At 38.6% G+C, this 21,697-nt stretch overlaps 1 protein-coding gene across 3 annotated transcripts in view; it reads right to left on the bottom strand.

Annotated features, from left to right (window-relative positions):
* CADPS2 (calcium dependent secretion activator 2) overlaps window positions 1–21,697 on the bottom strand; it is a 282,475-nt gene that overhangs the window by 215,045 nt on the left and 45,733 nt on the right. For all 3 annotated transcript variants that reach the window (XM_041471490.1, XM_041471489.1, XM_041471488.1), the window contains exon 2: window positions 11,853–11,966. In XM_041471490.1, the coding sequence (XP_041327424.1) occupies window positions 11,853–11,966 (114 nt within the window). The remainder of the gene's footprint in view (window positions 1–11,852; window positions 11,967–21,697) is intronic.

Consider the following 21,697-nt stretch of genomic DNA (forward strand, 5'->3'; position numbering starts at 1 on the left):
GAGAAACTTGTTACTCACATGAGGGTGATGGCTTTTATTCCTCTTGGTCTTTTATTCATCTTCTCTTCAGGGCCTGTGATTGGTGTGGACTTGGATCTAACCTTCATTTCAGTCTTAGCTTTGAAGTTCAACACCAGTGTTGAACACAATGAACTGTAAGTACATTTTAGAGTAGCATAATGGCAGCATCAGGAGAACCCAAATAGGGAAGAAGGACATTTTACCTTTTCCTTTCTGATCAGTTCATCATCAGCAGAAAGTGACTTTCTGAAGCAGTACTCACTGCTAGTTGGATTAGAAAAATGGTAAATGTCTTTCATGTAGAAGGATGAAAGCCTTAGCTTACTTCCCAGTGAGCCTTGATGGTTGTGCTCTGTAGTCCAAGAGGGAAGAAGAGCTAAAAGCATCACAGTGAGCTGCAGTGCCATGGTGGGGCAATGGATTCCCAGCACACTTTGAGACACACTTCTTCTTCTCCTCTGAGCCCCTTGCCAGAATTAAGGCACAGAAGACTCATCAGCTCAAAGCATGCAGTGAAACAGAGGGAGATAAATGGAACGCATCACTTCTTTTTGTTCCCTTGTTTCATTTTCTCAATTGTATTTGCAGCATATCTGAAGCACAGTCAGAAGGCTGAGAGCTGGAATAAGGCAACAGAGATCATTTACAATTAATCACTGCTGTAAGTCTCAGATCAGAATTGGTGTTTCAAAAGAACTTTTTTCTCCAGTGACACAACTTATATCAGCTACAGGAGTCCCAAGGACCAGCTTACTTGGTCTTTCCACAATTGAATATCTGTAAAATTTTTAGGACAGTATGCCACTGTCAGAAGAAATGTCTGTATTTTAAGATTACTTCTCTAAGACTATTATTCTCTCCAAACACAAGCATAGAAAGAATGGTCAGACAGTAACTAATCCATCTTTACTACATTGGAGGAATTGATTGTGGAGGGAGATAAGACAACAGTGCTTCTAAAACATCACCCATATGCCTTCCCAAAAACAAACTTATGAGAAATGAGACAAGGTAACATTTTAACAACTGATGCGAGGCTCATTTTCCAGACACAGAAGTGCCTGCAACAATACAAATACTGTAACCACAAGCTCTTCCTGTTGTTGGAAAGACAAAACTGAAGACCTGGTTAATTGCTTTAAGCTGTTACCAGTGACGGAAATGTGGACAGGTAGAAGGTCTCCCTGAGCCCTGATGATTAGAATTGAAGAAGATACTCTGGAAATCCTTGCATGAGCCTCCCCTTCCCTGTTATTTTTTCATCAGGAATCTCCTTTGATTTGGCACTATCTGACAAAGGATTCTGAGTATCTCGAATTTTGATCTGACACAATATCGCTGCTTGAATGTTACTAAGTTTGGGAAACTTGCTTGTTGCCTTTTTTTAAAAATCAAGTTTTAAAAATGCTGTGGCTGTTTTGTTTTGGTGTTTTTTTTCATAGTTTTCTGCTAAGTTTTATTGATCTAAAAATGCTCAAAAGCCAACAAAAGAAGGTACCTTGCTTTCCATTATGAAAGATTAAACTTTAAAATTACAAAATTACTTATCTGAAGGCAAAAATTAATGACACTTTCTAATTGGCAAATTTATCTCAAAAAAAAAAAAAAAAGACTACTGCACTGCTGCCCTGGAGGAAGGTATAAGAGATGTGAAGAGAGTAAAGCCAAAGAGGTTTCAGTGGGCATTTCACTACTACTGATTACACTGCATGTGTCATGGCTCATTACAACACTGCAAAGAACAGGACAGAACTAGACACTTAGATCTGCTTTGTTTCCTTTTGCTTCCATGCAATTTAACTACTTATAAAGGAAACACTCTTGAAAGCATTAAAATCTGAATTGCATTCAGAGACAACCAGTAAAACAGTGAAGGGGTAGTATTTGGATACTGACTCTTGCCATTTGTCCACAGATTTCTACCACAGCACTCCACATTGTCTGGACATAAACAAACCAAGGAGAACAAATAAACCAAAAGAGAAAGAAATAAACAAGCTGTAATTTAATAGATAAACTGACAAAGGTGTACTCCTTTTATTGTTCATGTTCAAATAAAGATTACAGGAGACTTCCAAGTGAATAGACTCAAAAAAGGGAGATAAGTGTTTGTGACTAATCTTATGCTGATCAGGAAAAAAGATTTGAGAAAAGTTTGGTCCTTGAAAATTCATCTCTGATTAATATACTTCTTACTCTTACACTTGGAAGGCTCTCCTGCAGGAATACCCGCATGCAAGGAGCAGGATAACATATTACACATGAAGCATATTTATCACAGAAAATTACAGAGACAGAACACATGGAAACAAAGGATGCCTGTTGCTCTCAAAGGAAAACCTTCCTAGTTCATGAAAAGTACACCAAGAACCGAAAACTTAAATCAAACAAAAATATCAAGGTCTCATCCTCAGGAGATTATTCCTTTTCTTGTGCTGGGCTGCCAATCAGCATGCTGACATTCGAGCTGGGGGGAAATGCTGAAAGTACTTGATGTTGTTGAGTTAGGGACAGAATGAAAGACTTTATTCATCAGAAGGTGAAATAGAATCTGTTTATTAGGAAGAAGTTGTGACTTTTACAGTTTCATTTGTTAAGCTGACACTTGATAGGTCTTGAAGTGAAAACTTCTCACACTGTTGGTGAACTACAAATAGCACACTTTGGAGAACTATATCTATAAACAATGATTACACAGAGAGAGATAATAATTGTTTGAATTCTTTCCTCTAAGTTTCTCACAGCTTCTATACAGCTTCCCAGGATTTTCCTGGGAGAACCACGGCTCTCTCTGCTCAGAGGATATGTGATTCCACAAGTAAAGTGATGCTCAGAAGTTCCAAGCACCCAGTTGCAGCTTTCTAGCTGGGCTGTGCTGCACCAGTAGCATGGTGAGTTACTTTGGCATCCGTTCTTAAGATACCAGGAAGCACAAAGATGCCCAGAGAAATCAAGTCATATGCACATCTAGGACCATATGGATCTCTAAGTACAGATGCAGAACTGCATCTTTTGACTATTTCATAAGAAAAAAAGAAAAAAAAAAACCCAAAACAACCAGCAGCATGGTCTTTAATCATCTTGCCAGGCACTGGCAATTCTGCAAGCAAGCAGGCTGTGTGGGACTCTGCTCTGAATGCTGGAGCACATCTCTGTGACCACATGCTGGCAAGCAGACAGACAGAAGCCAGCCCTGGACAAGCTAACTGAGGTAGAGACAGGGTAGCTCAGGGAACTGCTGCCCTGAACACGTGCTCCAAACACTTGCAGACATATTCTGCTTCCTTTACACTATTCTTAAAATTCAAATCCCTTCTGATCACTCACTTCTCTAAGGACCATCACTATGTGGGTGAGAGGAATTGCAGAGTAAAATATAAAGCAGCACAAAGTATCAGAACCACACCAGGATTTGGGACTGTGTTTGCAGCCCTAAGAAATAAGAAAATGAAAGGTCCAAAGAGGGACCATAATAAATGCCTGATATAAAATTTATACTACAGATTAAGAATATGCAATTTGCTCAGTATTTTTGTTTTGCTAAGGAGGCATAAGACAGACACATTTATATAAAATGATAATTCAATATAATAAGGGACTGTACACTTCACATTTAAAACAAAGCAAGCTAAGCAACAACCTTAAATTAAAGCAATGAGTTTAAGTTAATAGGAAAATCTGAATGAGGAAATTAGGAGAAATGGTTTAAAGGCAAGACCAAGTGGAAAGAAAGTTTCCTTAATGAGGTAGTTACTGTTCACTAGCAATGCTTGAAGAAGGCATTCAGTAACTGGAACAGACTCGGTAATCTGTTTCTCCTACTATGCTCTGTTTAAGATAATGTTGTTTCTTGTTGAGAATCTTGGGTGGATAGAAACTTTATGCCTGCATTTAACTTTGAAGAAACCTCTTGCTTGCTCAGTGAGGATAGCTTTTTTAAGGCAACATGAAATAGAAAAAGCGTCTCTACAGTACTTAAGGAAATAAAAGCTTGAGACAAATCTTGTTTTCCAATATAGCTTTTCAGAAATACCCCATGGTGGGAAATGTAAATCAAGCAATACTTGAAAAAAAAAATCACTCAGAAAATATTTACATCATCACTGTCTGTGTTCTGCCTTTATATTTCTCAAGATATAAGAATTTGTTGTTGGCTTTTGAAATTAGTATCAGAACAGATTTGAAATGCAGTTGAGAGAGATCAGTTGGAATTTAAAGCCTCACTTCTCATTTACTGATTTCTGGATTTCAGCCATGCATTTTCTGACTTTTTCTAGCCCTTACTTCCATGCCTTCTCTAGCTTGGTTTACTTAGAGATTAAGAATTCACCACTAACCGTACTTTTTCAAGATACTACTTTTAAGTTTAAAAGATTTTGAGAAGTCACACAGCTCTAAGGGTTTGATGGGTAAAGCTTTCTAATACAAAGTAAAATAGTGACAGAGAGCTTCAATTAAAACATGAAAACAAAAGTTATTTATCCCACCATCTAGAAATCCAAGAGTAAGCGAAACAATATACAGAGTAAATACCAGTCCTAAAAAATTCAGTCTGATGGTGCATGAAAACAAGAGGTTTTCTCCTTTACTTTGTTGAATGGGCTGGGTTTTGGGTGTTTAGTTGGTTGATTGGTTTGGTTTGGGGTTTTTTGTGTGAAATCAATTAAATAGTAGTTTTTTGAAAGTCAGTGAAATGATTGATTAGATGAATATAGCAATTGTGCGAAGTGGATTGCTAATCAAAGCTTGAAGCCTAAACAAATTACATGAGAAAATTCCAGAACCTAAAGAGTAATGAGACAGAGAGACCCTGATTGGACTAATTTTGGCTTAAACAGAGTCCATAAGCATCTTATAAGAATTTTCATGCGTACTGAGATACTCAAGTGTACTATTAAGGTGAAACTACACACCCCTCTCTGGTCACAGAGAGAGACAGAAATTCAGTCGTGGCTGAATGTCTGTTTTACTGCTAAAAGGAGGAAAGAAGTGTCCTGTTGTTCCACAATGATTTGGAGATTCCCTGAGATATTGTTGAATGGAATTGTGACACACAGATGTTATGATATAAAGTCACAAAAGAAAATTCATTGGCACTAACGTAACCCTAATGAAATATTTTGTGATATTATTTCCACATCTAGAGGACTTTAAGGTCTCTGTGCTGAAACCTGGAAAAGGTAGCAGGAAGGATAACTGAAAAAGATGAAGAGTTATCATCCTTTCATCATGAAGTGAAAGAAAAATCCTTCCACACAATGATTTTCAAATGTAAAAAATGTTAGTATCTCCTGCAAGATTTTGGCAGATGGGACATTAAACTGTCACATTTTTTCCTAGTAATAGGCTAGCTGAAAAAATACTCACTGCCTTTAGCTGTCCAGAAGACAGCATCAACAAAAACATGTATAGTCTATGTCTCAGTGCAACATGCTGTTAACTGCAAAACCAAAGTCCAGGTAAGTTTTGTTTTCCTCTGAGACTGAGTAAAACAGAAGTGAGATTAGGGAAGAAAACAATTAAGCAAAGCAGACCAAATTCACTGTTGTGTAACAGTGTGGGCCATTGCTGGTTTTCTAATTGGTTTGTTCAGATTAATAGACATTCAGAATTTATCTAACAAACAAGTAGCTAACATCACATAATGATTACTACAGTAGAGACATACCTCACTACCCAACACTAATTACCTCTGCAGTGTAGTGTCAGACCTACAAGACCTTCTTTGCCTGGGACAACAACAGTCACCAAACAAACAAAAAATGGATACCATTACTGGAAAATTTTTTAATCTACATCCATTCCTTTCTGTCTTCCTATCAGCACATCCAAATCAAAGGACTGGTATAAGTAATGCACTAAACTCTACCCATCAACCACCTGCCTAATTTAAAAGTTTGAAACAGAAGTCTTTTACAACCATGCTAATACAGAAACCTTGTGGCATCCTCAAATGAATAGTGATCATCCACAAATACCAGTGTCCAGAGAGACTGGACAAACACAGTTTCAATGGTAGCTGTATGTTTCTGTGCAGATGTACAGCCTCTCTGACACCACGCAGGTGAGAGTGAAAAGGGGAGTTCCAGTCTGAAAACACAAATAGTTACATGTAGCTATGTGTAAAGCAAGAGGCTTTGTGGATTTCAGCACCGATGCACTTTCCATGCAGCAGCAACACAACAGCACTCTCAAGAGACAGCTGCACATCACAAACCCTGCAGTTCCACTCTATCAGGTCTCTCCTTAGTGTGGAAGAGGTCCAGATCATGCAAAGCACGTTTTAACTTGTTGTATCTTATCTCCCCCTCACTTATTTTCTTTCAGGAAAATAATTAGACTGCTAACAGTGAGACAATCTCCATTACATGCCAAATTGTGGCTGGTGTTCCAAAACACTGAAGGCATTAGAGCTTCTTAACAAAGCAGATGACCTAAATAAACCTGTGTTACGCATCTTTCCGGGGGGTGCCCTGAAACTTCTATGAAGCTTTTCAAAGAACTGGCCTACACCAGACAGCTACAATAACAGAACCCATAGAATATTACACTGACCTCAAGTCTGACCATGTTTTCAAGCAACTGGAAGGAAACTGTGGAAGTGCTAATAGGTGGCAACTACAAATGTATCTGGTGTCGAAAGGCATCCTCACAAGGCAAACCACAAGTTATCCTAAAGTTAATATAGAAAAGCATCCTTTTGAAACAACTTCTCCAAATGGACTGTACCAACCATAAATCCCATGCTGGTGTAGTACTCAGATTTTTGAAGAGAACCTGAACAGAGCAAAAAGCCCACATCCTTAAACACATGCATATACCAATGAGGACTTTTTAAGCAATGAAAGCACACAACAGTGATTTATGCTCTGAAACTGTAATCTTCTACACTTATTAGCCTAATGTATTTAAATAAATTATTAATCTACTGATTTCATTATTTTATCTCAATAATATAAAACCAGAATGTTCCAACATTTAATTACTATTTATTTTTTTATGTGCTATGTTTTGATTCTAATGAATGCTTTCTGTTTCCTTTAGGAGTCATCTTCATTTCTGAAACATTCATCAGGATCAACTATGTCATTTCTGAAACATTCATCAGGATCAACTATGCCTTTTGTTGCCTTGAATAAAAATGTGCCTAAAATAGCTGATAGTAAAAATAAAATTGTAAAAGCAATCAAAGCACCATCTAGTCCAGAAAGCTAGGTCCTCTTTCTCATTTCACCAGTGAGATCCTTCTGCCCTCACACACATGCAAAAAATTTTCAGACCAAGTTTTCCATAATCACAGGTAGAAATAGCATCATTTCACTCCTTTCTTTACAGAAATACCTCAACTTTTTTAACAGAGCAACAAATCATTTAAGATCTTCATATAAAAAAGCTCTCATGAACAGAATTCATCTTTTCCTAAGAATAAGTGCAAGGACTTGCATTAGCAGTTCAGGATTAGGTACCAAAGGACCTTGGTAATTGTAGGACGCTTGGCCCACTTCCTGCAGAAGATGAAAGGTGCCACCTAAGCACACTGGTACGGAGGCAAGGAACGCTTTCTGTTACATTTAGAAAGCTGTTAAAGGTAGATTTGGGTTGGATGTAAGGAAGAAATTTTTGTAATAAGGGTGGCAAAATACAGGGACAGATTGTCCAGAGAATTTTTAGATGCTCCATTGCTGGAAGCCCTCGAAATCAGGTTGGATGGGACTTTGAACAACTGATCTAGTGAAAGATGTCCCTGCCTGTGGTAGGCAGATTGGACTACATGACCTTCAGAGACCCTTCCCACTCAAATTATTCTGTGATTCTATGACATGGGTCTTCTTCTTTTTCTTATTTTTTATTTAATTTGTTTTCTACTTTTTGTTCATTTTTGGCAGTCTAGCAGCGCCAAACTAACACCTAGGTTTGTGTACACAAGTCCCCTCAATTTAAACAGAAGGCATGTTAAATATGATATTTGTATCACAGGCAAACTGGTAGAGTCGAACAAAGTCTGATTTTAAATTCTCAAACACCCCACAGTACTAAGCATTACAGATCCTGCATTTTACATTCAGATTTAAGCAGCATGAAGTAATCATGGCTTAGAACCACATATTTAAAATGGAACAGCAAGAAAAACAGGAAAAACACCAGTATGGAGTATTTCCTGCAGCTCCACATTGCTTTAAGCAGAGTTGAAAACCTGAGAACTTGCAATCATTACAATATTGAAAAAGTTTTCACAGTATTTCAAATATTCATTACAGTTCTTTGCACACATTTTACTGATACCTAAGACTGCATACATTCAAGACCAAAGGATTAGCACTGTGAGTTTAGCCCAAGGTATATGCATACCTATTAGAGGTAAGTATATTAAAGGTGGAGAATAAACCTCTCAGGGCTCTGCCCAACATCATTTTCCACCCTCAGTGAAAGAGCAAGCAAGACTGATGAATGAAAGATTATCTACTATTTCACAGACAAGCTTTTAAAATACAGAGTTGAATTAAGCAAAAAAAAAGGATTTCATTTCATAAGTCACTTTCTCACTTAATTTTATACTTAGCAGTGTGTCCAATATAATTACTCATAAAAAATTGCCATATGATTGAATTTTTCTCTTTATCTGAAAAGCAGCACTAGCATCTGATGTTCTACTGATTAGAATCTGGCTCAATGTCTGCAATGGAATTTTCCACACACAAAAAATAAAATCCCATGATAATTCTGAGACAAGGATTTCAGAAAGAGTAAACATTTCCATACCTTCTCTAAACTGAGATTGAAGAGAAAAACAAGATAATCATGCTTTCATGTATACAAAAAAGAAGCATGCTAAATTTCAGTGCGGCTTTCAGAAAATGTGGTGGAATTCTAGGGGGAGATTACACAGAATGTGAAAATAACCTTTTCTGGAGAGTTAAAGAAGAATTTATGTAACTTTTCCTATGAATATGATTTTTTTTTCTACTACATTTTTAAGATGAATGAAAACTGATGCCAGATTATTCATACATAATCTTAAAAACCACAGCAGCATTGGAAAAGGCACAGTGGAGGAAATAAGGCAAAAAACTTGACTGGTGTAAACTTCCCAAGTAGTTCTGACACAGGAGCATGACTTACAGCCTAGTGAAATTAATGCTGAAATTCATATTTATTTATTTAGCAAACAAATCACTCTTTCTGCAAATATTTATAAAAAAGTAAATCAAAGACTTAGCAATAACAAGTTTCTAAATCCTTGGAGCTTTTTTTTTAAGATTCTTAAGAGGACACAGTCTAAACAAACTCATTAATTACAGATTACAGTGAAAACATCTGCAACTACTGATACAGAATTTATGTCACATCCCCAAAACACACCTTCTCTATCACACCCAAAGTAGAAAATCAGCTACGGTAATGAATATATTCTGGATCTGCCAACAATACTATTATAACTCTCAAACCATGACTACTGCATAGGATTTAAGGCAAGTTAATGATTTTCAGAATAAAATAATTAATGAGCAGACCACGTATTTCTTTCCTGCCCTGCCAGGTAAGATTAAACTGTAGGTGAGCAACTAAAGTATAAGGAAATGAACATGGAAGTTTGTAAGATGCTGTATGGCAGAAACAATGAAGATGCCCATAATTCTAAGTACTAACAAACAAACATAGAAGATGTGATGGACCATGTGTGGTAGACATAGAGAGGAGAAAGCACCAAAGCCCAGCATCAACAGAACACACAAAGAAGTAATAGAGACTAATATTTTCAACCAATGGGTAGCAAAGATAAGGAAAAAGGTGCAAGAGAAATATACAAGTAAAGATGGGAATATCTAATTAGAAGCATAAAATTTGATTAAAATGTGTTAAAGAGAAGCAGTAACTTAAACTAAGTCTCCAGCTGGATTCCACCATTCCACTGGTCATTAAATCCGCTGGTAACTATTTACTACAACCCTGAAAAGAAATTAAAAATCACTAGCAAATGCTGACTCAAACTGCACAACTGGAAAAGGCTGTGCAAGTCTGGAAGGAAGTCTGTGGAAAGAATGCAAAATGGAATTGGGAGGCTGGGATAAACAAATAAAAAAAGACTGAAATTACAGCCGGTATATTAGTTCATGGTATATTAACACAGGCTGAAGCTTTTGGTGTCATTGTATCCTTGACAATAATGCTGAGAGTTCTGGAATTCTCTGTTTGAAACCAGACACCCAAAACACTTAATTCAAAATGGTGAATGTCTGAAAATAGCTGGAAAATTTGAGCTTTTCATTTTACAAGGCTATCTTAGATTATTATGCACAGCCTTTCACTGCAAGAGCAGATATGCTAAAAACCAGTTCTCAAAGTGTCTTAAAATTCATTAAAAAAAGCATGAAGTAAATCTTAACAGAACAGTTAAAGTTTAGACATTTATTTTCAAATAATTTTTATTCACTATCACATCCTTTGCAGACTACTTACTCTAAGACATCAAGCTTTTTACACAGTGTGCTGAAGAATGAAACTTTAAGTCCTTTTCACTTCTACCCCATGTTCAGTGTCTTGAGACATCCCCCTACTCTGAAACCTATTGCTGGGTCACCAACTAGCTCAGCGTTGCCCTGCACCATCCTCCAAACTGTCCTTCCTCCCAGCCTTAACTTCTCCATTGGCTATAGAGAAAAATGGATTACCTTCTAGCCACTTCTGTCATGTTCTCACACACCTAAAATAGTACCTTGAGAATATTGTAGTTTCACCTGCAGACCTATCCCCATCTTTTCACGAGTGTTTTTGTGAGAATTCCTTAATTTCAAATGCCACAGCAGTGATCAGACCATAATATGGGAAAACTCATACTGAGTTTTATGGTTTCTATACAAATTTCTATTTCTACACAATGAGTCCATGATTGCAGTAAAGAAGGAAAACATTTGCCCATCCCTCCCTTTTTTTCTTGTGCAATATAATTTATTGTAGATAAAACCAAGATAGGACATAAATTACATCTTTTTCTGCTTAAGGAAAAAGTAATTCACTAGCAAACAATAGCTGACAGGAAAAATGAACAAATAATATACCAAAAATAAAGCTAATTTTAAAAAAAAAATTGTGGTAGGCTGAAATATGAAGGGAGATGTCTCAAAAGGCATAGAAGTTTAACATCCAGCCTTTTTGATTCATTGAGCAGGTCAGAAGTTCGAGGAAGGAAAGTTAAAACACAGGAACATTTACTAAGAGTAACAAGATAATTCACTAGCCCTATGATGCTGATGGAGAGGGAGCTGTCCTCTAGTTTGGAACTGGACCTGTCCCTCGAGCAATTAAAACTTCACCTACAGATCTGCACTGGGGCTGTAGGCACTGAACATGCCTGGGAGGTCACAGCAGGTTGTGAGAGCTGGCCCATCTGCATGGAAACCTTCTGTTCTTTTGGATGGCAACAGGCAGGTCTTCACCAAAACCTTCTGCATGGTAACTAAAAATCTGAAGACATATTTCTCAGGATGGTAAATTACAAAGTGCTGATTAGAAGAGCTACCTTGGACATATGGAGATAAAGATAGCAGTGCCTAGTTGTATCAAGTGCTGCCAGGAAGATTTTTAGCACCAGGAGTTTTTCATTTTATCTTCTCTTATAAATTTTTTTCCCTTAAAAAAGGGTGGCTATTTCCCAGTTCAGTTTCTCTCTTGCGCTCAGGCAGCAGATTTCAACTTCTAGAACAGCAAAGCTGGTTTAGGAGGAAATAGTTTCTAGGAAGTTCACAGCCTTTGAAACTTAAAATTACTTTCCTTGTATCTGCATTAAAAGGCATACTATGAACATAACAGAGAGAACAAAGCACACAGCTCACCTCATAGTAGCTCCGCACAGCGTTGCAAAATGCTTCATCTGCTACGATTTGTGTCTCCCCGTTCAGAAAGGCCTGGAAACGTTCCTTCAGTACCTGCAGCTGCTGCTTGTTGAGCTATGCAAGGAGGGGGGGAGAACAAAAATAAATGCAATTAGTCTCCAAGTAAAAATACACAGCGCTGCACACACTTGGAACCTGTGAAGAGGAAAAAAAAGACAGGGGCTCCCTGGCCACCTGGCTCACTGGAGAGAGGAGCTCTTCGGAGTCCCAGCTGGACAAGCCACGCTGTGGCAGCCAGACATGCACACAGGCAGCATGCAAGGAAACTTCTTCTCTTTCCCTGGTGTCCTTGGGATGCCAGAGGTAGGTCTGCATGGACACTTTTGTGCAGTATTTTATAGGCATATGCTGAATATAATGGTTGATCTTCTCCATGGTAGCAGCAGCAGCTAATAAAACTTAGCTTGTCTTCAAATACGTAATTTTCTTTTCAGCCTTCAAATAACTGAACATAAACAACTGAGATGCCTCCATTTTTTGGAGTAAACTAAAAGCACTGCCATCGGAGTGTTTTAACAAGCATGTGCACTGTGAAGAAAATGAAGTTCTAGCCACTGAGGCTACAACACTATGAATGACATGAAACCACTGGATCTTAGGGAAGAGCGCACAATGGTTCCAAGATTGACACCCAATAACACTTGGTGGACTTCATATCAAAGGTGAGTACATTTTGAAAATAAACTCCTAGAAGAGCACATTATACAATAAACCTTGCAATCAACCCATTTTTATCGAAGTTTAATTTTAAGGGAAAAAGCAAAGTTTGGAAGCTCTCCAGGGATCCAGACACAGGTCTTTTGCCAAGGTTTCTATCCACTCTTGAATTATTTAGTAGGATATTTCTCCTTATCAAGTCTGTGAGAAGTTTGGATATCACATCATATTCTTGAACTTTAACACTAAAAAAATTTCACACACAACTCACAGAAAGGTTTTTCATCCCTCCTGCATTTTGCTTAAGTAAAACAAACAAACAAATAGATGTATGGCCAGAAAATGTAAATGTTTTTCCAGAGGGAAAAAAGTGATATTTGTAATAGCTAACCTGCAGCAAATAAGACTGTCCCCAGTGGCATAATAATTTCTTATTGAAGAATTTTTTGGCATCTACAGTAAATATGGTGGCATTAGGCTTTCAGGTATCTTATGTCAACATTTTTAAGTCATTTAAGCTGTTAAATAACAACACTGTTATCAAATTAGCAATATCTCTGCTATCCTGATAATGGGCCTACGGTGGACAACTTCTATTTTCCTAATATCACAGGAAGATTTTCATTCCACACAAAGTTTGCTAAGTTTGCAAACTCATGTGCTTCTTTGAAAAATCTAACCATTTTCTGAAAAACTCTCCAAATTAATTACAAACTTGAAAGCTGTTTTATTTTGACAGGAAACAATAGTATAGATGCCAGCTATGTACTGGGTATCAGAAATCCTCTAAAAAGAAAAACGAAATGTAGGCAGTAGTGATGCAAAGCCAAAAAAATATGCCTCTGAAAAAAAACTTCAAGCCAGTTAAAAATACATGATAATTCTGTTCCTCATCTTAACAGGACAATTAACGATACAGAACAAGCCCCAGGAGATCCCTATGGTAAAAAAAGGCTTCCTGTAGAGGCAAGCAAACTTCAACAGAGGTTGCTGTGACTTGGATAAATTTCCTGGATGAACTCCTGAGAGCAGCAGCCTGACACTAACACCCCATCCTCTACCACTGCTAATTAAAAATCACTGGGAGAACTATTCATATTGTGTCTGTACATCCACCCAAAATAGCACCTATCCACCTGTCTGCCAAAAATCCACTCCTTGCACAGACTCTTCACAACACTTGATAGCTGTTTCTAACAGACATCAAACTTCATTCCACTGATTTGATTCTTCTTATTCTTCTCTCATTTTCTAAATATTTTGGAAAAGTTGAGATACCAGAAAATGCAAATAATTATGGATGGTTTGAGGTTTTTTTTTTTCCCAGCACATACATGTTCTTTTGGGGGACTCAGAAAAGAGACGAGCACTCACACGGACAGTGCCCCTCTGCTGAGCGAGCAGCTCCTTCATCCCATGGAATATTCACAGCTCTGCTACGAGAGCATGCAGGCTTCCTGCCAAGGCAATTATGAAAATGTGTTTTCATGCTTGCAGACTTCATTCTTTAGGTGATTTGCTTCTCTATTACCCCCACACCAAACAAAACCCTTTTGAATAAGGCAATGAAATATAAATTTAATCCTGACTTTCTCATTTCTAACCATCATAGTTCAGCAAACTGAAATGCCTTTAAAATATTTAATATATGGCTTTCATATTCACTATTTTAGGTAGTAAAAATTTCTAAGGGTCGAGTGGCATTTTAAGATTACTGTATATTTCTTAAATTACTTTTATTTCCGTGCAAAATCTGGATGTACAGAATAAAGTTCTCGTGCAAAGCTAAAATGTAATAGTATTTCCAGTGGAAAAGACGAAAAGCTGCAACTTGCACTAAGGATGATCTGAAGTCTATTTAACATGTCCCAAGTACTGTCATATATAGAAAAGAAGTTAACTGTCAAGATACAGAATAATTTATAGTAGTCTACTGCAGCATACAGCTCCTCTGGGGTTTTTTTACTTGTCAGAATATTGAGTGTACAGTGAATTCTGTCTCATCTCTTTTTTTATGTTGGTCATTTTTAATGAATTTATTAACACTCTTCAATTTGAAGCACTTAAAAATGAAACAAAGCTAACAGTAAAAGTAACAGCTTGGAAATGTGGAGAGAAAAAGAAAGACTAATTGCATTGGAATGCTGTAGTAGCAAAAGCAGAGAAACAGGTGTTTGTACAGGACATTAGCTCTTGCATACTGCCAAACACTCAACCTGTCCAAATCTGAGCTACCTTTGAAGCTGGTCAACCTGGAAAAGAGAAGACATTATGTATAACCAGAATCCCAAGAGAAATGCCTAAACTGAAGGGCAGTAATCCCAGGCAGATTCTCTCTGTTAGGAGCTCCCATAATGGAGCTCAAATCCTTTGCAGCAGTACTTCCCTTCCATGGCACAAGCCCTTTCCTCTGCTCTGTGCAAGATCCATACACATCAGACCTTGGCTTCCAGTCCATTCTCATCTTCACTGTCAGTGCCTCTGTTTCCACATTTTAATTTTAGTAGGAAGAACCACAAACAGGAAATTTAAAATTAAAAAAATGCATTACTGTATGTACGTCCAAATGTAAACTAAACTCGGAATACCGCCAAAAGTACACAGCAAAACCTCATTGATTCTGCTGCTTTCCATTAACCTGCTTCAGTTTTGTATTGCTTCTTTGGATTTTGCGTTCTGGTGGTATAGAATCTGTTGTCATAACTCTGTGTGATACTTCATAAGCAACTACTGCTGCTTCATGGGAGAATGTATACTGTAACTAAATTCCAGTGACTCAGAATATCAGATCTGATTGCATTCTGCAAAATGACTGAAGATAAGTAAAGACAAATTTAAGGGAAAACAAGATTAACTGCCCTCAGATTTGTTTTTCTTTATTGCAGTCACACAACAGATACAAACTTTTCTTCCCTTCTATATCTGTGTCTTTCAAAAAAGGTAACTTTTTTTGCTTTACATTTGCTAACCTTAGTAAGCTATCAAACAATGAAAATATTTAAGACAGAGCAAACTTCTCAAAGAGCTATTTAATTAAATTACAAATAACTTTTTCAAGTTGCAGTAGAAATTTAACCAGAGTAATATAAAAGTATGAAAGAGCCTCAAGCAGTTAACCATTAAAAAACTTTCTCACCTTGCATTTAGCATTTCAAACAAGTCATATATCCAGATATCCAGATATATCCCCTTTGAGCATTAATTTAAAGATTTGCTTTTTCCCTACTAAAGTGAAAGCTGGGTATGAAAACCTAGAGGCACCTCTGGTTTAGCTCCATTATACCTTTAAACAATTTCAGTACATGGTTTTTATACAGAATTTAAATTCCTATTTTTATAAGAAGTCACATTTCAAATAGACGTCAAAGTTTAGGGAGTTATTCCAATGTCTCAAGTTTTGCTTCCTTAAATAATAAACTCCAATGAAGAAAAATGAAGCATGTACGAATCTTTAAGAGTAATACTGCTTATTTCTCTTTGAAAGACTGAAGGAAAAAAAATAAAACTGTAGCTTCACTGCGCTTGATGCTTCATTAAGAGCATCTTCACCAGCTTCTCGCTGCCCGAGTACACAGAGCACTCACTACTGCCCTGATCACATGCAGCCAACAGCAGCTGGCAGACACGTAACCCACGGGACCGCTGCCCCTAGAAAACTTTAGAAATTAATAAGTTTAACAGGTGGCCAGTGCGTAGGCGGCATCCCGCTGTCCCCGCGGTGCCGGAGCGGCGGCACCCGCAGCCATCGCCACCGCGCGGCGCGCCCGGCACACCGCGGCTCGGCCCGGCACACCGCGGCTCGGCCCGGCACACCGCGGCTCGGCCCGGCACACCGCGGCTCGGCCCGGCACACCGCGGCTCGGCCCGGCACACCGCGGCTCGGCCCGGCACACCGCGGCTCGGCCCGGCACATCGCGGCTTGCGGCCCGGCACACCGCGGCAGGCGGTTCGGCCCGGCACACCGAGGGAGGCGGCTCGGCTCGGCCCGGCTCGGCCCGGGACACCGCGGGCCGCGGCTCGGCACCAGCATCCCCATCCTGACCCCAACACAGCAACAGCACTGCCTGGGCTCTGCTCCCTCCCACACTGTGCCGTGCGACTGCCCTTTTCAGACCATATGGGTGTTCTAGGGAAATAGCAGGAGGTGATGACTGCAACTATAGACAGAGCAAGAGAAAATATTTCTTACACAGACTGCAAAAACACAGGGGTAGGGAGGAGCCAGCCGAAGAACCACCTCCTGAACCCTCAATGCTGCAATGTGAATTGTCTGTAGCACCAAACCTAAGTCCCCCCAACACTTCCAAGAAATAAGAAGCATTTTTATTTCCAAACTATGCCATTTTGTTTAATGTCTTTGATGGCAGCAGTTGTTTTTGAAAAACTTTAGTGAAAGCTATAATTTTTGAGAGCAGAGTGGAAAAAGAGCCTGATGAGGGTTCCCTCAAACAGCTGTCCCTCTCTTCCCATTCAGTCAGGAGATAAATTTTCGTCTTCTGAAATAAGAGAACTGACGATATAAATAAATCTTTTTCCAGTCAACTTCTCACACATATCTTTGAACATTGTTTCTTGTCCTGACAACCTCTTTGTCAAGGGAAAAACCAAAAAACCCAAAAAATAAGATTAAATTCTAAGACTAACTCATCCCATTGCCACAGTAGCATGCTCAAGGATGCTGAGCTCAGTGACTCCCTCCCTGAGTCTCCTCTGCAGGGTCTCCCCATGCAGCTGGGAGGCAATACCGATGGTCAGCCCATCACAGCAGCTCTCCTCTTCCCAAATCAGCCTTGGCATTCAAATAGCAAGTCTGCATCTAACGACACCTGAGAAAACTCTTACTGTGTTGCTGAGCGAGACTCAAAAGCCACCCCAGCCTTCACCACTCTGCTGTAATTAGAGCTTCCCACCACCCTCCGTGGTGGGCTTTATCCACAGGGTCAGATTGGAAAGCCACACACAGCTCCTCTGTGAGAGCCAAGAACAAGGCATGGAGCCTTAGGCTGAAACCATCATTATCCTCTCTTTCCAGAAAAACACAACACTTGTGCCACATCATTGCCTCTTAGTGCGCTTCATCTCACACTGGTGATGAGAATAAGCCTGCAAAGCAAAGAGCCAGTTATAAACAGTGATTCTTGTTCTGTTTCCTCTCCTTCTCTCCTATCTTGCCTCCTCTTCCAGTATCTACCTACAAAAGGATAATACTTGTATTTCAAAGCAGAGATAGAGAGTATTCATTTATAACGGATTATTTTCTTCTGAGGAGGAAGACTAAATAAACAGTATTAGAAAATATCAGTACTAAGTCAGAGGCGATAGCTGTGGTTACTGTGCTGAATTATGCAGGTCTTAATTATGTGCAATAATGGTCCTATACAGCATGTGGGTGGCACACAATATATGCTGTCCCCTACTACTCATTGCATAAACCGGTTTGATTTTCTAAAAAAAGGATAAATATTTTGCTGTCACTTAGCAACCTCGGCAGTTCTTTGATTTTCTTAAAGTTGAAGTTATTCCAAGTAAAACAGTGTCTGTAAGGATTCTGTTTGCTGTCACTCCATGCACACTACTCTGAGTATATAATCGTAGTGTAACAATTCAGTGCCTTGTAGCATCAAATATTAGATTATCAAAATCAGCCAATTAATTCACCAAACACGTTTATCATTCTTTAAAATCTAACGAGCACAACATTGCATTTAACTTTCACTGGCTTATTTAAAAACTGGAACCATTACCATAATGGTCATTCAATTCCACTTACAGGGTGTTTAAGTTATAAATATTTTATGCATCATTAAGTCTGAAATTTTAAATACTTTCATTGTCCAGAGAATCATATTCAAGATTCTTTGGCAGAATTGTAAAATGTCTCACAAGGACCAGAGGGTTTGGGGGTTGTTTTTCTTCAGGGAGTAGAGGTGAAGGCACAAAAATCCCAGGCAGTGAGCAAAGCAAAGCCTGATTTACGTGAAGGCATTCAAGTGCATCTCACTGACCACCAAAATCTAGAATTGGAGACAGATTCCAGCAAGGTCAGCTTGATCCCTGAGAAGAAAAAAAAAAAAAAAAAAAAAAGATATTTTATTAATGAAGAGGAACAAGTATTCTGTGGGGGAGAAGAAGAAATAAAAATCAGAAATTTCCTAATTTTTTGGCAGAAGAGTGAAAAAATATAAATAAATACAGGATAATTTAACACACTCATAGCAATGATAGGTTTCTTTCTTGTTGAAAAGAAGTCAAACTTTTACAGACTGTGCCATGCTAGAAAAGAAAGAATCTGCTATGTGTTTTTCCTAAAGGCAGTAAATAACACACCCCAATAAAAGCAATCTCCACTGAGATGAGGTTGTCAGTACAGTTGCAATCATTTTCTTTGTACCTACTCCTACTACCTGAGACTTCCTGTAGAATTTAGCTGACAATCACCAGCTAGATTTATAATACTATACTTGTTTCCTCTGTGCTGTGCTTCACCGATCTCCTCTTAGTCTGGAGCGGCTGCCAAAACTACAGCTAGGGCAGCTATGCTCTGCTGTCCCTTGTGACAGCACTCCTTGAGGCCATGTCCCATGCAGAGTACACAGGGGCACTGCAGCCTTACTTCCTGGAGCCTGCCAGAGTTACAAGAACATGCTTGTCATGCCTGAAAGCTATGCAAACAAAGCTTCCTGCCAAGAAAACTGATGATGACTCATGCAGTGACCATGAAAATCATGCCTCACATATCACATACACAGTGATAACATGGCCAGAGTGGGAACCTCGGCTACCAGTGCCTGTCATAGAAGTCGGGCCTGGAAGAGACCTTCAGGATCACTCAGTTCCAAACCCTTCACTGTGGGAAGCAAACCTTCCATTAGACCACTGGTTGGGTATATGGACTGGTTTTCTGATCGATTAACAAACAGAAGAAATTAAAGAAACAGAGGTGAAGTCTGGCCTGTAAGGTCATTAGCAGTTAAGTAATCACATCATATAGACATATATACTTTACACACAATACACAACTCAATTTAACTATGGTATGGTAGAACTAGGATGCTCAAAGACCCTAAATATTAGAGACTACATGAAAAAAGTAAATACTGTGCTAAGCCAAGTGACCTTCAGTTTTGTCAGGCAAGGACACCCCTGCTTGTGAAAGAGGACTTCAGCTCTGAAGGAGCTGTCCAGGTATCATCTTATCTTGTACACTTTATTTGTACTATACTCTTCTACCTTGGAAACCTGCAGTGGGAAAAAATTTCTGCTTTGAAATCCTTTCCCTCACAAGATGAGCCTTCAAACATTCTCACCTCCTACTTTTCTAGGAGCCTCAGGAATACATTTATAGCAAACAAAATCTGGAGACTACGTGAACAATAAATACAAACATCTGCATAGCCATCACAATAAACATCCTCCATGAGAGACACATCCAAGTCCCTGAATACATTTATTTCTCAGCATGTAATATGAATTAGAAACAGCACAGCAGATAATCTCATGAAAACTACAGGGATGAAACTAAGCAACTGCACACAGCAACCGATCCACACTTAGCTCCTTCACCGCAAAGAGAGCACTTCCCATGAAAGTGCTCCTCCCTTTCTGACTTCCCACCCCATCTCCCAGAATTCTCTCTGGAAACTAATTTTCATTAACCTAGAGGACTGCAGTACTCATGAACCCATGAAAGTTTAGTTTTGTGTTGCATTATAAGATTCTACCAGAGAAATGTCCAATAAGTAAGTAAAAGTTTTATCATGTCCCCTGCCAATACTGTGTACACCTTCCACAAACAACTATCTATTCTCTAACATAAACTTTTTGCTTTTGTCACAGATTTTAATATCTCACATACCAAAAACTCCCTTTCATTTCCCCACCTCCCCCGGTAATAAAGACCAATCTAATAGAAGGCATTTCTTTTTCTCCACTAATCTTGTTCTTCTTAAATCAAAGAGCCATGATTGCTACAGGATAATTCAACATTGGCAGTCAATCCAATACACTCAAGTGGAAATTCTTAATACACCACTAGGCCTGCTCATCAAGATATGTAGGAGACTTTCCACCATTCGAAGACTTAAGTATAAAGGAACATCTCCCTGAACCAAATATTCTAGCAGAGACAAAGGATTTGAAAAAAGGAACAACAGGATTTATTTACGTGCATACAATTAAGAAGTCAGACTAGATCATCGCAGTCCTTCCAGTCAGTTTGCAGAAAGTTCTCAAGGCTTAATTTACACGGCTGAAACTACTGGGGAGAGCAATACAGATCTTGCAGCTTGATTGCAGCTTTAAGCAGTACTCCACTTAGTTTTGAATTCTCAAGCTAAGATTAGTTTCGAATTATCAAGCTGAAAAAAACCAAAGCTTTCCAAAAGGGATGCAGAGGTAACACACAATCCCTGAGCATTACAATCAAATGTTTTCTCAGATGTCTGGGTAAACTAGACATCCTCCATACCAAAATACATAGACATACTATCCAAATTACGTATTTAGTAATATTGAGCCACGCATTTGAAACACAAGATGGAGCATTCCACAGACCATTTCATTTTGGCTGTATGTACATATACCATACATGACATTGTCCCCTTCTGTCAAAGTGTTATTTTAGTCCATGAAAAGTTTAAACAAGCACTCAAACATCTGTAAATATCTTTTTTCCACAGCAGATTTAATAATGGGTAAATTCATTAATTCTTGCAAAATCACTCACCTCTCTGGAAAAATGAGCTTGTCTCAGAACTGTATGCTGTAACATTTAAGCATAGAAGGAAAACACAGTACATAAATCTAAATGTACAGTTTTTGCACTCAAAATAAATCTGTCAGACTTCACACAAGAGACTGGTACAATAATGCTATCCAAAGCTATATTTTGCCAGGTAATCTTTATGCAATTAAGAGCCTCAAGACACCTTATTAAAATTCCCCTAAAAGGAGAAATACACAAACACCCTCCCACCCTGAGTATCACAAAAACCTTCTCTTTCAGAGATTTCAAGCAATGGGATCCTCAATGGTTAAACAGGAACTTATAACAGTAGCTACCAGATTTTATTGTGATAGTGATTCAGAACCTTCTCCTCTTTTTATGCCTTTTAACCCTATTTCAAGTG

This window comes from Pyrgilauda ruficollis, unplaced genomic scaffold, assembly GCF_017590135.1.
Source record: "Pyrgilauda ruficollis isolate IOZ18807 unplaced genomic scaffold, ASM1759013v1 scaffold27, whole genome shotgun sequence".
Lineage (NCBI taxonomy): Eukaryota > Metazoa > Chordata > Aves > Passeriformes > Passeridae > Pyrgilauda > Pyrgilauda ruficollis.